Source organism: Opisthocomus hoazin, chromosome 5 (assembly GCF_030867145.1).
Source record: "Opisthocomus hoazin isolate bOpiHoa1 chromosome 5, bOpiHoa1.hap1, whole genome shotgun sequence".
NCBI classification, from domain to species: Eukaryota; Metazoa; Chordata; class Aves; order Opisthocomiformes; family Opisthocomidae; genus Opisthocomus; species Opisthocomus hoazin.
Window position 1 is genome coordinate 29,945,127 of NC_134418.1, and position 17,174 is coordinate 29,962,300.

The 17,174-nt window shown below is 41.1% G+C and overlaps 1 protein-coding gene across 2 annotated transcripts; it reads right to left on the reverse strand.

Annotated features, from left to right (window-relative positions):
• Window positions 1-2,760: 2,760 nt before the first annotated feature.
• On the reverse strand, window positions 2,761-14,118 carry DCK (deoxycytidine kinase). Of its 2 annotated transcripts, XM_075422173.1 has the most exons (7): window positions 13,905-14,118; window positions 12,659-12,777; window positions 10,209-10,402; window positions 9,285-9,432; window positions 7,658-7,773; window positions 7,073-7,172; window positions 2,761-4,105 (listed from the first exon to the last, which is right to left on the reverse strand). In XM_075422173.1, the coding sequence occupies exons 1-7, from the start codon at window positions 13,972-13,974 to the stop codon at window positions 4,079-4,081; spliced, it is 774 nt and encodes a 257-aa protein (XP_075278288.1). In that variant the 5' UTR covers window positions 13,975-14,118; the 3' UTR covers window positions 2,761-4,078. The 2 variants fall into 2 exon arrangements, with proteins under 2 accessions (XP_075278288.1, XP_075278289.1); XM_075422174.1 differs by lacking the exon at window positions 13,905-14,118 and having other exon boundaries at window positions 12,639-12,772.
• Between the last annotated feature and the right edge of the window lie 3,056 nt (window positions 14,119-17,174).

Here is a 17,174-nt window from a genome sequence, read left to right on the forward strand (position 1 = left end):
CACTTACTCTCAATATGGAATCCACGCTCCTTGTCACTACTGGATTTCAATCATCATTTCAGAGGAGCCATACCCAGTTTAGGCTTATATTTGGCATATAAAGTACTGTGTGTGACTTCAGTTGGTAGAATTCATAATTGCTTTATTCTCCCAGCACGCTGCCAGCATTAGTACTGCTCACTGTCTGCATTCGGGCCTGATGGCTCAGCGTTGCAAGATTGTTATCACTCAGACACACCAGGATTAGTGTTCTCCATGCACTAATATTCCCTCACACAACAGAAACAGCTAGCGGCTGCACAGAAGACCTTCTGGTGTCAAAAACCCTCCCACTAGCTCAGCCTTTTCTAGTCTTAATCCAACTGTGGCTTGCTTTATTCCTCTCCCTCCAGAGGTCAAGATTTATCGCATTCAATAGAGTATTAATCAGTTTAATGTTTTTGCTCTGGCAAAGCGAGGAAGTGACCTCTTCCTTTTTCACCTTTTCCAAAGCCATTCACTACTAAAACACTGCTGCTCTTCTCACAGCCTGCTCAGCGAGCGAGAACTGAGTGCACCATGACCTCGTGTGGCAGATTCTGCACATAGCTTCGCCCTCGCCACTAGCTACACGGACCGCAGCACAGCTTTTGCCATCAATTTTTATTTCAAGTTTTACTTTGTAAGAAGGTTCCTTTCCTCACAAATGGTGACAGTTTTCAGTGGCCATGTTTCTCAGTGGACTAACTTCCAACACAATTGACATTGCACTGATGGCTTTCAATATCTTTTAAAACAAACAAATAATTTCTATTGACCATGAATCTGGGCCAGTGACTTGTTTCATGAGGACACCAAGACAGTCCAGTGAAAAAACCTAGAACCAGGGCTGCTGTCATTCTCAATTATTTAACAGAGCAGCTGAGACCTACAAAACAGAACATCAATATTGACTAACTAATCCTCACAGCCTTCGGAAGACATAGGGTCATACCAATATTTAAAGACAAAAAGACCAAAGCAAAGACTGATTTACTCACAGTCACACAGTGAGTCTAAACAGGAGCTGGGAAAACAACCTTGGAGTCCTTACACCTCGCTACGCTGAAACCTCTTGCCAACAGCAATTGCACACTAATACATTACTTCTATCTAACACAATATATTAACACTAATATATAACTTTATTACTACATACATTCTTCCCTGGTCTATGCTTAACAGTTTACGGTGAATTTGTCCTGTGTCACTTTTATTTCACAGATAGATTCCTGGAGTCTTTAGCTACTGGAAAAAGAACAGAATAATCTCAATACTAATCACATTTTATATACAATACCGTTATTATGAAGGGTGCTTAAACAAACAGAAAACAGTAGAAATAGGTTAACTGGCACAAAATTATAGAAAATTAAGTTCTACGTACAAAATTGGTTGCTGTTCTAAAAAGCATTTGTATTAAGAGAACTTAAAATCCACTATACAGAAAACAACTACAAGGGCTGAAAATAAAAGGAGGCAATATTATGCCCATTGCTCACGTGTACTTTCACAGCAATTAAAGCACTACCCACCAATATTCAAATGCGTAGCCTACCTGGAAAAAAATTAACAAAATGCGCATACCGATTTTGTTTCCCAATCATGATGACACTTGATCAAAACAAGCAAGCATTTCTAGCCAGTTCCATCAAAGTCTCTCTTACTCAAGGGAAAAGGGACACAGCACTCAAAAGACTGAAAAAACGTCATCGCCAAAGAGTAGGTATCAGTTCAGAAACCTTCCATGTCTCTAGTAGGCAAAAAAACAACACAACAATCCTGTTTGTGGCAGCCCAGGAATAGATTTAAGCAAAGAGAAGAATACTGACAAATTTGAGTGTCTGAGGTACTGTCAGAGCTGTGAGGTTTAAGCTGATGCACAGGCAGAACAGTCTCAGGACATCTCCACTCCTGTTTATGCTGTCTGCCCTATATACAAATGACTGCAGCTTCACATACTTCAGCCCAGCTAGTTTCAAAGCCCTCAGAAGCTTGGAGGCGGGTGGGGAGTGTGTTTTGGGTTTTTTGTTGTTTTTATACACGGTAATTAAAAACATTCTAATAATTGGTCATGACTTTGCTCCTTCAAACCCAAACTTGGCAGTCAGAGATTTTGTAAAGCTTTCTGGAACGGGATGCAGATAACCTGCCACAGAATTTCTGTGTGCTCTGTGATGGGTTTAAAAAGAAGTCTTTATTAGAACTCAGACTTGTTTATTCCTTGCAATGAGCACTGTCATTCCAATTCCCGTAATTAAATCCACAATTTTGACAGCTGAAACTGTAGGAGTAATTGCACTGTTAATCAAAATAAGTTGTTACTGTTCAGACTGTTGCCAAGAATGTTTTAAAGGCTTCTACTATGTGTTTCAAGTAAATCTGAACTGAATCTTCATCCATTCCACCTCCCTTCATTTCTGGAGCAAAGATTTTAAATATTTTTCCTTTTACTAGGCAACCTTGAAGTCCAAAACAAGATTTCCTACCACACTATTGTTACATTCCACTACAACATAAATATTATACAAAACACCTCTACTGATCAGTTATACATGATACATTTTATATAATCCTGTGTCTCTATCCCATAATATCATTTCCCATACATGAAAACAATCTGAAGCCAGTCAGTGTTTCAGAAATTTTAGAGAATTTGTACATCAAGTACTGAGAATACATAATCTTAAATTAATCCATTATACTAGTATTACATACCAGCAATTCACAGCAACATTTTGATACAAGAGAGCCAACACTACCAAGCACTGAAAATGTCTTTCCAACCACTTTTATTTTTCAGTCATTGGTTAGAGAATGCCAGCACAGTTCCAACCACAAAGGAAGAAATTTCATCACAAATGAGCAGGTAACACAGGCACCACAACAGACAATAAAATGCTTTACAATAAAATTTTGTATTAAAAAGCCAACTGTGCAATCATTCAGAGAAGTTTAAAGCAGAACAAAGCAGCTCATAAAACACAGTACTTGAGGTGTGTACTCTGTGCAGTTTGTATTTTCTGCACCTGAAACAAAAGTGGCTCAGTTAATAAAACAAGATGCACTAGAACAGCAGTTACTCCACAAAGGCCTCCCCTTCTTTACTACACGAAGGTAAGAAAGGAGAGCCTACTTCAAATATTGCAGTATCTCATATAAGCACCCAGTCAACAAACAGAGAAGCTGGAACAAAAGCAGGAAGCCACCTCTGACATCCAAAACGCGATTAAGGAAATGTTTAGAAACACACCATTTACAGATGGAGGCCATTTGCAAAACTTTCTTCTTCCTCTTTTGGTACCCATCAAGCAAACACGCTTCTCTACAGGAAAAGAGGACTTATCAACAACAAAAAATAGGTCTGTTTTATTAACAGCTTAAAAAAAAATTTGGGGGAAAAAAACCCCAACACACTAGAGAATGCAAAGCCTCTTAATATCCTAGTTTGCAGTGCACAATGAAGACAGATACAAAAACTAATTTGACATCTACAGAATTTCAGCCATATTTGGATTTGTTTTTATTCAGTGTATTCTGAGAAGAACTTAAACTATCAAAATTGCCAGACATTTTTTATACCTTTACAATATAAAACTCCAGGTTATACTAAAATTCTCTCACCAGCAAAAATGGGTTTCATTTTTTTCTTCCTCGGAACAATGAGACATCCATTACAAATCAATTCCACTAAACAAATGCTCAACAGATCTAAAAAACCAATACCTTCTTGAAAATTAAATAGCTACTGGGCACACAATAAATTAAAAAATGCAATAAAATACTCCTGAAGAACTTACTAGAAACAGGTATTATATTTGGGAACTCTCAGAATTCTAGTATCTTCAGAATTTTTGTGTTACTTAATATAATACTGAACAGACCTACTGATTTATTTAATAATTTCCCTATTCACAAAGTTTGTTTGTTCCTCACAATTAAATCAACAGGATTGAGTCCTGCCTCTCCAGAGGCCTTCTATAAAAGCAGAAGCTGTACTTCAGACTTTGATCACACAGATGTTTGGAACAGTTTGACTCTGCCTGTGCTTCAAAGAGGATTATAACGTGCTCAAAAATTCTTTGACCTGCAAAAAGAAAAAAATATTGTCAACCAGACAAAGTATTTATCATCAGAAAGATACAGCAACTACACTTGAGATGCATTGGAATGACACTCATTCCTCTCATGGTCTTAAACTACAGCCCTAGATCACAAATGTATTATCTTAAAAGCAGGTCTAACCTAAACATGAGGAAAAGAACGACTGATCCGTCATTTGGAAAACACCAAGTCACACCCACTACCACAACACCGTTCATATTTCATGTCAATGAACAATCCAATGCATCTAATTAATATGTTCCTTGGAATCTGAGGTTGGCAAATAAATAATAAACCAATACCTAGCAAAACCACAGTACCTGAAAAAATCTGATACTGTAGAACAATGCCATAAATATTTCAGCTACTGTTGAACTCCGTTTCCAGTATTTGAAGAGTGGCTCAAACGGCTACAGCTACCTAAAAATTAATAGTGACGTTCTAGCCCATAGAATGTTACCTAGAACTCCAAGTCAGAAATCCATGATCCTACACAGAGGACCAACATCCAGTACAGCACCTCAAATAATCCATGCAACTGCACGAGAACTGGATCCAAAACCGGCAGCATGCCAAGCAGCGAGCTAGCATTATGCTTATAACTGTGGTCACTTTAGAGAACATCTTAAATTCAGGTCACTACCAAAGGCTGCAGGAAGACAATGCGCTGAGAACTCGATTCTTGTCACAGCTATGTATGCTTTTTGTTGTGCCCCCTCCGCTCCCCCTCCCCAAAAGTGAAAGAGAAATTATTCCCTTGCTTTAAGGCATAGGGGTAGGAAGAGGCGGCAGCAATGGCCAGGCCACCTTTTCTAAAATACAGCCACCCAGCGGATACAAGACTTAAGGAATACAGGCTCTAGGCACACAACTCCTACCTTGCTGTTTCAGAAGCATCCTAGCAACTACACTGTGATATAGCCTGAACTGGAAGCACTTCCCTCTGTCCACTCAAGCTAGACTATTGCACAGAAAGGAATCCGTAATTCACTGGAGAATATGGTGGTGTTCTTTTGGCAGAGGCTCTCACACACAGAGCACATCTGTAAATGTTTTATCCAAATTCCTGATGTGAAATGGAAACAAATCTTAGATCACATTCTCTAACTGTGACCCTTCCCTTCCTAGTCAGGGCTCAAGGAAGTGTGTGTGTGTGGGAAGTCAAATTCCTTCGCATAGTGAAGGGAACACAACTGCGCCAATACTCTAACTTGAAAGGTATCATGAGAAAGCCATCCTCTGCTTTGCAAAGCAGCAACAGTAATACAGCATGATGAACCTTCCCATGATTTGCATGCTAGGCGTAGTTTCAGGACTGGTCTCTGAAAGCAAGCATCACAACAGAGGCGAGAAGGAAACATCCAGATTTTGGGTCCCCACTGGACTTAAGCATAGACTAAAGGCCAAAGCACCCAGACTCATAAAGCGTGTAGCAGTTCTGGGACTTCACTTAGGAAATGCCAAAAAATAAGGCCAACACAAGGCTTAGGCTATTCCCAGATAACCTGACAAGCTCCTCCAAAATCCCTATTTAGGTGCCTGACCTTGGCCTTATCTCATGGTGCAGATGGGAAGCATGTTCACTCCACGGCTGCAATGTCTAGTCATTTAATGAATTAACAAGCTTTAAAAGAGCAAATACCATGAAGGCTGGTTTTAATCAGGTGAACATTTCTACTTCTCAGTGGGTAAACTGAGATCAAAGGACAAAGCTGCTTTTCTCATGGGCTAAACAATTTATTTCCAGAGTGGAAAAATGTGCACATTAGCACCATTGCTAAGGTCTGTAACTCATTGCAACTACTCAAAAGTCAAGTTGTCCTCAGCTGAATCTCATCATGATTCAAATATCAGACACCTGAGCAGTTAAAATGTTGATGGCCTACCTTTAAAATATGTATTACACCTTTTTGTGATAAGGATTAGATCTTCTTAATACAAATGTAAGAAGAATTCAAGCTGAGATTTCTATCAGACAAACCTTTTTTTTTCCATATCTTCAAATAAAATTAAAAAGTACTTCTGATACATATTCAGCATTACTTCCTAAACAAAATTAAAAGCTGCAGTTGAAAAGCACTCCCTGAAGTTTCAGACCACCACATTTGAGCACCAGCACATCTGAACAACACTTTAATGAACACAACTGAAACGAAAAACTTTAATGATAGTGCCAATTAAGAAACAAGATTAAAAACAAGGAGCATTGCAGCAGGCTGTAAGACTGTTCATTATCTGAATGTAACTTCATGAATTAAATATTTTAGAAGGATGATTATACAGTGAAGTATATTTTTAGAGCAAAGAGTCCCTATTTGCATTAGCTGTACTGCCTTTTGCTGTGGCACGCTAACCAGAAGAGAGGATAGACCGTACTCTGGTCCGTTTAAATAGAAATATCTGCAAACCTGTAATAGTTTGCCTTTGGCTCACTGCTTCGGATCAAAATTCAGCTGCAGGTTCAGTTAACCCATCCTTCAATCTTCTGTTGTAAGGGTTTTGTACTGTATTTTCACAGTACCTGGAACTGAAATTCTCTTCTTTACTAGCACTTCTTAGGTTAGACACTTTCACATCTAATACATGGAAGACTTTACGCCAGACATCCAACTCGGATCTGTGTAGCCTTCTCTCTTCCTCAACAGCTACCCTCATCCTCTCCCATCCCCATCACGTTTCTTAGGATATCTGCAAAATGTTAGAAGCAGGATGTAGCAAGTAACAGCTCTTTTAAAGAGTTGAGGGTTATTTATACTAGAAGTTATATTTGAAAACAAAGCCACTAGTGAAAGTCTGTCAAACAAGCCTATAGCATGAAGAAACACGGGTTCTAAGTCTTGCCTGACTTCAAAGAATGCTATAATTTGAGATGCAAGAAGTATCCCGCGTTCATTTTGACATGCTAGCAATAAACCTAAATCGTCAGTTGGTTCTGCTTGTGAAATTTTACCTTTTCAGTCATGTGATCATATCTGTCCTTTTTGCCTTTGAAGTCTTCATTAACATCTAACGTTAAAATAGGTATTTCCTGTAGATATTCAAAGTCTGTTCTGTATTGAGATAGGAACAAGGAAAATATTACTAGCTGAAAAAACGTATACATCATTCAAGTCTCTGTCAGCATTTTCACTGTTAAGAATCCCATGAAGAGAACTGCATATATAAGTTACAGCCATGAATTCTGAATATAAAACAGCTTGAATTTACAGTGTCGCTCCTAGGATATATTATTGATTCTTGATCATTCTGTTCCCCCAGCAGCTAACGTTAAATTGAGCTGTGTATTAAAATCAGTTCAGCCAAATCCTCCGCTATTCAGAGCTCGATGTGAAGAGAACTCAAGGCAGGCTGCATGTCCTAGCACTAATTAACATGTTGTAAAGCCAACACTACTATGGAAGTATAGATAGAAATATTCCTGGAGTTTAACTTTACATATCAGAGGAATAGCTGAAGTTTCACTGGTGGAAAAAGCATTATGGAACATCCTTAGAAAGATTTATCCATCTTTAAGTAACCATTATACAAATCCTACCGCAGTGTCCTATGCTGAAGCCAACTTTCATGTTTGTAGTGAAGCTTCTCCAGATATTCGATGGGAATTTCTTGCTCTTCATCTCTTCCACGCAAGTAAATTCTATTTAAGCATTTCTAAAGTCAAAATATATTAAAAAAAAAAAAAAGTTGTTTTTGCAGACCTACAGAGGAAGTCTAGGGTGCTTAAGCTTTTTTTGCCAACCCTTCCTACTGTGCTCAATATGCCACTCTTTGCCAAAGATGAATATTCAACTTGCTAACTATCTTACGAGCATAGAAACATTACGCCAAGCTCAGCTGACAGAGCCCACAGACTACACACAAAATCAAAGAAGGACCAAAAGAAGCGTATTCCATTATTTCTGCACTATAAGGAAAGGTCTCACATAAGCTCCTTATTATAAGAAGATACCAGTGTATTGCATTAAAAGAGCACAGAAATACCCATTTGAAATTACAGACAGGCATTTCAAAACCTCATTATACATTTCTGGCTCTTAGGAACCCAGTTTTCAAATGCAGTAAATCATTTGTTCCTGTCCTGAACATATCCAAAGCCTCAATAACAAGCCAATCAAAACTGTTCAAAACTGTGGTACTTTGTAATTTAAATATACGTTCTTCACTTAAAGAAGAAAAGAAAAAAGCCCTCTGTAGCAAGCGTAGTAAAAAAGCCCTCAGAGAAACTCTAGCATGTTACATTACACAGTTGTTTACACCAGTAACAAAGCTGAAAGCATGGAAGTTGGATGTAAGGCAGCATGGAAGTGACCTGTAAGTTAATTACTGCAATTAGAGCTCTTCTAAACTCTTATGTTTTTCTCTTGTTCATGGAAGTTTCATACTCAAAAGATATATTCATTGTGTTGTTCTCTCCTTTTAATAAATATTAGATACCCAAAGATCAAAGCATTGTCATAAAGCCTCACATACAGTAGGTGCATTCATCTGGGTGAGCTCCATTGCTCCAGGTAAAAAGGCTTCACACACATCCCGCCGCCCAAATCAGCTGTGACTAACTATAAATTGTTATGCCTATCACAGCAATGTTCCTATAGCTATTTTGTACTTTACTTTTTTTTTTTAAAAGCTCCAGTGGTATTTTTTGGTTTGCTGTTGTCATAAATTCTGGTTTTATAATTAGAAAATCATTATCATCACATTTTATTTAAAAAATACACAAGCTACATTTGAAAGAACATTCTTTTTTAAAGTATTTACAGACTGTATTAGTCATAACTCAAGTATTACAGTCTTCAGGGGAATAATACAATCTGAGCTGAACTCCAATCATTAGGACTCCTACAGTGAAAGATAAGAGTAGCTCAAGATTTTGAGAAGATGACATTTCAAAGAGAATTTCTCAACTGTTTCCTTGCCCGAGATGTTCAAAGCAATCCCTAAAACAAAGACAGTGACATGCAATGACACACAACTGTGACCATACTGCCGTTGACTGCAAGCATATTATTCTTTTATCTTAAAAAAGGTCTAGAATCATAGTTAAACCCTACATTTTTTTAGAAAAAAAAATTATGGAAGCATAGACAAAGATCAAATTTTACAGGTAAGGCACGTAACACATACTGTAATTCTCTGTGCAGCCATACATTTTTATTCCTCACCTCAGGAGTGGCTCTGAGATAAATGATCCCATCCAGTGCTAGGTTTTGACCAAACTGCTTATTCATCCAGTCATGCCAGTCTTGGTAAATAGCCCATTCAGTTTCATTCATGCAATCAGACTCATATAAGTTAGCTGCAAAGATATATCTGTGAACACAAAATAGTTGTGTAAACAAAAATTAGCTTGAACTCAGTTAGTTTGCTTGCCTGATGCACTGCACAGTAACTAGAAAAGAAGCAGAGTGTGGTAATTCTGTAACTTCTCTGATGTATGCTTGGACTGGAAATAAAACAGCTGGTATCCTCATCCTGTAACTACGTCCATTGCAGTTGCCATAGCAGTGCCCACAAAACGCAGTAACATTTGCAGCTAGGGTATCTGTTCAGGAATAATCTACAAACCACTACTGGTTTGTACACTGTGGTTATTTATTTACAATATATTAGAACACAGCGAACACCTAAGGATTATGTGATGGGATTTAGTTATCAAATATAACTTTCCAAATACAGACACACGGGGTACAGCAACACAAAATAGCTAGACCTGTTTCAAGAAGCATAAAAGAAAACAAGACTGACAAAGAAAGAAATTGCTCTTGACTCTTCCTGATGCCTGCTCCCCTCTTTTCTTTGAAGGGAAACACGCATGCACAAATCATAAAAAAACCTACCCACAAAGAATGAGCAACTACACATAGTTAAAGGTTATACAACAAAACTATAAACCCTCAAACCAGCAATTTTACTTTGCTGTCAACACCAATGAAAGATAACAAACCACTTACTAAGATTATTGTGATTCACTAGTATAAAAATTATGACAAAAGGAGGTACAGAACTCAGTCACACTCTGCTATTTATTTATGTGTTTTACTTAGGAAAATTTTGATCTTCACTTTAAGGACTTCAGTCAAACATACCTGTCACTGTAGACAGATCGCTCGAAGAAGACCACAGGGTTCTCTGCTTTGCTGAGTTTGCCATCCAGGGATCTGAGCTGAGCCCGGATCCTGCTGAGACATGCATACGTCTGGAAAGTGAAAGACCATCTCTCTGGTTTCTCATACATCATCCGAAGCACATTTCCACCACTCTTCTGTGATGCAGTCAGCTCCTGGTTTTAAACAAATACAGTAACCCTTTAAGTCGAGAAGGTGGACGATTGCAGTAAAACAGAATTGCTGTACTACATTAAAGCTGCTCAGCCTGTATTTCAGGTTTCCAATTGCATCATACCCTATCTGTAATACAAGGCATAAATGCCAGTAATGTTATTCATCCTATGGCACTGAGCTGAATAAGCAGCTCTCTGCAGTAAACAATGTCAAAATGCTCAAGCACCAAAACACTTTGATGACTATATACAAGCTTTAGTAAAAGAACAACACCTTATCAGTACAAAAAGTCAACAGTGTTGTAAAAAAAATCCATGCTCCTTTCACTCTGACAAGTGTGAGTTTTAAGTTGGGCTCATTTTGGTTTTCCATCTATTAATTACAGTCCCTACGGTAACAGATGCTGAAGCAGCATCTTAAGATATAATTATGCTCTCATCTTACCTGGGAGGTTCAGAACAGACTCCAGGCCAAAAATCTCCCTCTGCCCGCCAGGGAGATCAAACACCTCAAGACAGCCACTGAAGCTCACAGAAAGAGAAAGCTCTGTGCCTCAGTTTTACTAGAAAACACAGCCTGCCAAAGACAACTGCCTCTGTCTGAATCTTTTTGCTACAATGACACCATATCTGAATATTGACACATTGTCAAAAATCTAGAGATAGAGGTCAACGCCTAGGTGACAGCAATTAAGATTCTGGAATTACAAAGATGCCCAGCACCACACTCTGCCACAGTGGTCAGGCAGCACACAAGAGCAATAGCCATGGCACTAAACAGTGCACTTTTGGCAGAGCCCCCAGTCTGTGCTACTGCCTAAACCATGCCTGGGAACTCCTTGGAACAGTCCTAGACAGCACAGGACAGAAGTCTGCTAGGGACAGGGGATACAGCCCAGTTCCACTATCTAGGATACATCCCCTTAGTGGACCTGACTGGGATGGAGTTAACTTTCTTCATAATAGCCCATACAGTGACATGTTCTGTGTTTGTGGCTAAACCAGCATTAAAAACACACCAGTGCTTTGTCTACTGCTGTGCAAGCACTGATCAGCATCAACGCTTTCTCCCTTTCCCACTCTGACCCCCAGGAAGTGGGCTGGGGTGGGCAGGAAGCTGGGAGGGCACAGTCAGTACAGCTGACCCCAGCTGCCCAAAGGGATACTTCTACAGCGTTGAACGTCACACTCAGCAATTCATCTCGGGTACTGGAAGGAGGCGAGGGGTTTGTCTTCTGCGGTAGCTGTGGGCTCAGGGACTACCGGGGCATTGGTCTGCTTCTAGGAGGTAAGCGATTACCTTTGCATCACTCCTTCCTTTCCCTCTTCCCTTTGCTTACTAAACTGTCTTTATATCAACCCATAAATTTTCTTGCCTTCTTTCTTCCTATTCTCTTCTCTGCTCTGCTTGGGGGGTGAGCTGGTGTTTGTGTGGGTCCTTAGGTGCTGGCTGGGCTCAATCCATCACCATAAATTAAAAAAAAAAAAAAGCAAACACCAAACTTTAACTTGAAGTTTGAGTCTATTAACCTAGCTTTAGCTTAGCTCTTAAAAGAAAGATCTTTAGTCTGGTTTTGTATTTGGATTTACTTTAGCATCATGAAGAAAGGACAAAAAAAAAAAGAGCTGTCTAACTCTGAAAAAATGCAGCTGAGGAAAAGTTGGAAACAACATGCCTCCATTAAAAGTTTACATTTAGTGAACCAAAACACATTGTACTTTTTGCCAGATCTAAAAAAGAAAAATCTTCTACAGTTCATCAAAAACTGTCTGCACAGCGATGACTTTGGCCACTAGGTAGCAGCTGGATTGCCAAAAGAATTACAGGTAGCTGACAGAAAAAAAACCCACTATAAACAATTTAGCAGTAGTTCAATATTTCCTAGACATTTTAGGGGACGCTTTCTAGTACAACACTGCAACCCTCTGCTCTCACCTGCTTAGTTCACAGTTGCAAAAAGTAAATTCTGCCTGTCTTTTTTCCATCCCTTCCTTTTATACATAAAATACAACAGGCTTCTACCCCTTTTATAATTTACATCCTGATGTTGAATAACATTTCTTCTCTAATACACTGGGCAAACTGGAAAATAGAAACTCAAATACTGTGATAAGAATCGGAAAAAATGTTGCTATCACTTATTCTAAAATACCTAGTCTGCCAGAAATATTGGTCTTCTGAAATTAGAAGATTTGACTGGGCTTTTGGGTTTTTTTGGTTTTTTTAAAGTTTCACCTTAGTGTCTTTTACCACACCTTGCAATCCTCTTCTGAGTTTTGCTGAACATTGCACCATCTAGCTACAGGCTCAGGAACAACTTCCCATTCCTCATCAGCTTGTTTGAGAATATTCACAAATGTTGATTTCCCTGCAGCTGTAGAAAGAGCATTCAGGAAGAACGGCAGTCAAAAAACACTGACAGCATCATTATTTAACTACTATCCAACTCTGGTTTCAAATTCCATAAATGAGTTTCCCCACACCTACGCACCTCTGACTTCATGACAAGCATGAATCAGAAACCATCGTGTACCACGGATCATCAATTAATTGAGCAACAAGGTTTTTCTTTTTTATTTTGAACCACACATCACCAATATCAAATTTAACAAAAATCAGTAGTAGATTAGTTATCTAAATTCTAGAAAGTCACATTTGCAATTAGAACACTAAGTGTTAAATTTTTAAAGATGCTTAGTGGTCCAGCCTCAGGCATGAAGTTGCAAGTCTTCCAACTTATTTTAGGATGGAAGGGGGGTGGAAAGCAAGCAATGACAGAAGAAACATAAAGCAGAAGTGATGGTTTCTCAACTGAAGACACAAAGATGCATTACTGGTTACTTCCTACAGCACAGAAATCATTAATCTGCTGCCAACTGAAAAAAAGCTTGGGAAATTTTAAGAAGAGATACTTCAACTTGACAGAGCCGCTCAGTCGGCTATCAACCACCAAGTAGGTGGTATTCAGCACAGTCTCTGGCCAAAAAAAAACCCCACAAAAAGAGTATCTCATTATGAACCGCCCGTAACTTTCCCTGCTCTTTACGAGTTAACAGGTTCCTCTCGCTAATTAGCAGGAGCATCGAACGTTACCAGTTCGACCTGCCAGTCTGCCTTTACACAGGTGTGTTACACCACAGTCAGCAAAGGGGCGGGAGAAATCTTCTCCGGGACTTCAACGCCTCTCTAAAAGGGTGGATAAGTTAGAAACTGTGATAGAAAGCGCTTTTTCCCTCCCTCCCAAATCTCGCCGTTTTTATAACGTTAATCGCTACGTGAAGTTTCCGACGCTGTTGCTCGGCTCGCTCGCCCAGCACCCCCCGCCCGGCTGACCCGGGTCTCCTGCCCTGACCGAGAGTCTCCTTCGCAGGGAAGCGGCGAGAACACCCTCGCGGGAACGGCCTCGCCGCGGAGCCCCGTCAGCAGGGCTGGCCGCGGGCAGGCGGGAGCCGGGGCCGGGCCGCCTCCCCCCGCAGCGCCCCGCGCCCGGCCCACACTCACCGATGTTCCCCTCCACCGCGATCTTCTTCACCCTGCCCTCCAGCCGCCCGCGCTTGGGAGGGGTGGCCATGGCGGCGAAGAGGCGCGCTGCGACGGAGGAGCGGGGGGGGACGACGGACGACGCCTGCGCGCGAGCCCGCTAACTGCCGCAACAGCCCCCAACCACCGCCGCCGCGCTCGCGCCCAGCCCGCGCCCGCCTTCGAATTTGGCGCGCGCCGGGCTCGGCGGGACGACCCCTGACGTCACCGGCGGCGACCGGGCGGGCAGCCCGCGGCGCCGTGTACGGGTGGCCGCGAAGGCCGAAAAGGACCTTCAGGGCCCCCTCCGCCTGCCGCGGGAGCGAGGGCAGCGGGCGGCAGGGCGGGCGGCCGAGCCGGGCGCTGCGGATCCAGGCAGCGCTGCCGAGGGAGCAGCGCATCGATGGGCGGGCACCGCCCCGACCTGCTCGGTTCCTGAGCCGCCGGGTAGGCCCCTGCAGGCAGAGCCGGGGGAAGGCCGCAGAGCTCACCGACGGGCCCTCGCAAGCAGCCGTTTACGCTAGAAATCTTCCAAAAGCACCTTAAAAGTGACACGCGGGTTGGGCTGAAAGGAGAGCGAGGCCGCTGGTTTAGAGGGTTGTTGCCGAAAACTCCCAAAGCTGGGGGTTTGACAGTGCGCTTCCCGAAATACCCTCACGGCCTACGCGGCCGGCTTGGTACCTCAAGGACCGAGTTAAAGTGGGAACAAGTCCTCAAATCTATGAAACGGGCGCAGGCCGCTGTCACCAACACACACTCCTGTGTCAAACTGCATCAAACTCTCTGCGGTTTGAGGGGACTGACATAAAAGCAGGGTTTTTCACCGCCTTCCCATGCTGATGGCATCAACCACTTTCCAGCCGCTGGCGAGGACGGGGGGGCTTTGGAGTTGGGGTGGGAGCAGAGAAGGTAGAGGGTAGGTTGGGGGTGCGGATGGGAGTGCGGATGGGAGGGCAGGAAACCTGGAGCGCCACAGCTGTCAGGGGACACTTTTTTAGAACAAACAAGGCAAAAAAAGGCCACCAGTGCAGCCAAGCACAGCCAGCAGCGGAGTCTGTATTTCGTGCGAAGCTGGTGACTTTAGACAGCAGAGTGCTATGGCTGCAACACGGCACTCTCCTCGTCGCAAAGCTTTCAAAACCACGAGAGGCACTTAACGGGGTACTAAACTTGTTATCGGAAACCCCACACCGAGCTCTGTCCGTAGTAGGGAAATTCAGATCATGAAACAAGGAAATGAAAAGGGTATCAGGTTGTTTTATTGCTATTGTGTCTGCCCGCAATACAAATATTCACAAATTCAGACCAGGCAATTACAAAAATCTAATTTGTCTGTGTCATGTTTGTATGTGTACAATATACATAAAAAGAAATTATCTACAAGTAGAAGATAATTTAGAAACAAGTTCAAGAACGAAATAAAGACAATCATGGTCAAACATAGCCATTTATTTTCTCTTATAAACAGCCTTCAGTTTCTTATTGAAAAAAACCTAGAATTTAAATATTTTGTCCCATCACATACAACAATCTGTATACACTATTTACAACTCTCAAATAAACATGTTGCAGATTTTCAGACATTCAACTTTTTTTTAATCAAAAGCTGTTCTCATTTAAAACTAAAATATCAATCAGTGACTACGAACTGAAGCGATATTGGCACAGTCAGCTTACAGTAAGGGTTCTCATCTTGCATTTTGTATTTTACACCACACTTTCTCCCATATATTTTAGGATTCTAAAGGAGGAGGAAAGGTTAGTGTTGCTTTCATAATATCTTTTTTTTTTTCTCCTTCAAAAATGGCCTTTTATTGAAGCCTCATTCACTTTTTTTACATCCTTCTCTCTCTTCCATTTCACATCAAGGTATGTGCTTCTAGGTACTATGCAACACAACCACAGCATACCGAAGTAGTAAAACAGCCATGAAAGTAAGTGTTCCCTCCGCGACATGTCTCTGAAAAATGTCAGAAGTTGCAAATGTACAAAAATAAGAGTATAGTTTAGTGGCTATAAAAATTAGTTTCCCCTAAAAAATACATTACTCTATGAACAATTTAGGGAATTAGTTCTTCAAACAAAAAATGTAATTTGATATTTACCTAGACTGCAATCTTAACCTGGCAAGAGGCAATTATAAGAAAAGCATGAAAATAAAAAGGTTTCACTCTTAAAATAACCAATGTTAGTCTCATCTTAAAAGAGAAAATACCCAGGAAAAGATGACAGGCATCCACAAAACTGCTAGTGGTTTTAGTAGTGCAGTTTGGAAAAAAGACAACTCATCAGCAGTGAATGAAACATTCAGTGTAACAGGGAATCTTTTAGTGAAAGAAAAGCAAGGAGTCTGTGTTTGTGCTGCAGCTTTTTAAATAGTCCAGCTAAAAGGGGGCGGTTTATATACAGTAACATAGCACTATGGCACGTAGGAACAGGGGAGAGGGTAGCAAGAACTATCCAAAAAAGATGTGTTTATAGTAAAATTGCATCTGGTGATGGGGGGGGGGGGCGGAAGGGGCATCGTCAGCAAGAAACAGAAAGGAACCATCTGAAAGGTAAGTAAAAGTCCATAGCAGCAAATAGGTATTCTTACCTGTTAAAGGAGTGTCAGGGAGATTGGGAGACTGTTCAGTTCCTAAATACTGAATAAGGACAGTGCTCCTCTGTGTCTCAAAGTAAAAGCAAAAGTTCAAAGCTCTACATTGCATAGTAAGCAGTAAAAGAAACTTGATACTTCCAGACGGGCCACCTGCCCCTTGAAACCTGTTTTCTCCATCTACCATTCAGCTACCTGCAACAGCAGAATGTGGCATTTTTATTTTCTATTTGCATGATTAACCTGTATCCCTGACTTGAATTTGAAAGACTTGAAAAATTATGTCTGCGAACATAATGTATCCACACCATCTATCTGAACAGTGTCAACACTGGCAACGGTGGCTGAACGTGATGAACTTCAGAGTTTGCCCCATCCCATCTCGAGGTAGATGACCTCCTGAAGTTACCACCCAAATCACTGACACAGTCTAATACGCTGATAGTTGAAAAACACCACAAACTGTAGAATTTAAGGACCCTATTACGCTGGAAGGCCTCAGCCAGCACTGGCGGCCCAGCCTGGTTTAACTCCACCAGCACATTCTGCTCGTAACGACAGCAAAGCTGAAGGTTTTTGTCTCAAAGCGCTCGTGACACCTATCAGAGTCCATTTGTAACGTGGGCTAGAGCAGTGCGCGGTTTCTCTGGGTT

Coding starts and splice junctions, on each gene's coding strand:
- DCK (XM_075422173.1), bottom strand. CDS start 13,974: ATGGCCACCCCTCCCAAGCGCGGGCGGCTGGAGGGCAGGGTGAAGAAG. Junction 10,403..12,658: donor ACTCAGAAGAGGATTGCAAG/GTGTGGTAAAAG, acceptor GTTTAAAACCAG/GAGCTGACTGCATCACAGAA. Junction 4,106..7,072: donor ATGATCACATGACTGAAAAG/GTAAAATTTCAC, acceptor TTCTTTTTGCAG/GTCAAAGAATTTTTGAGCAC.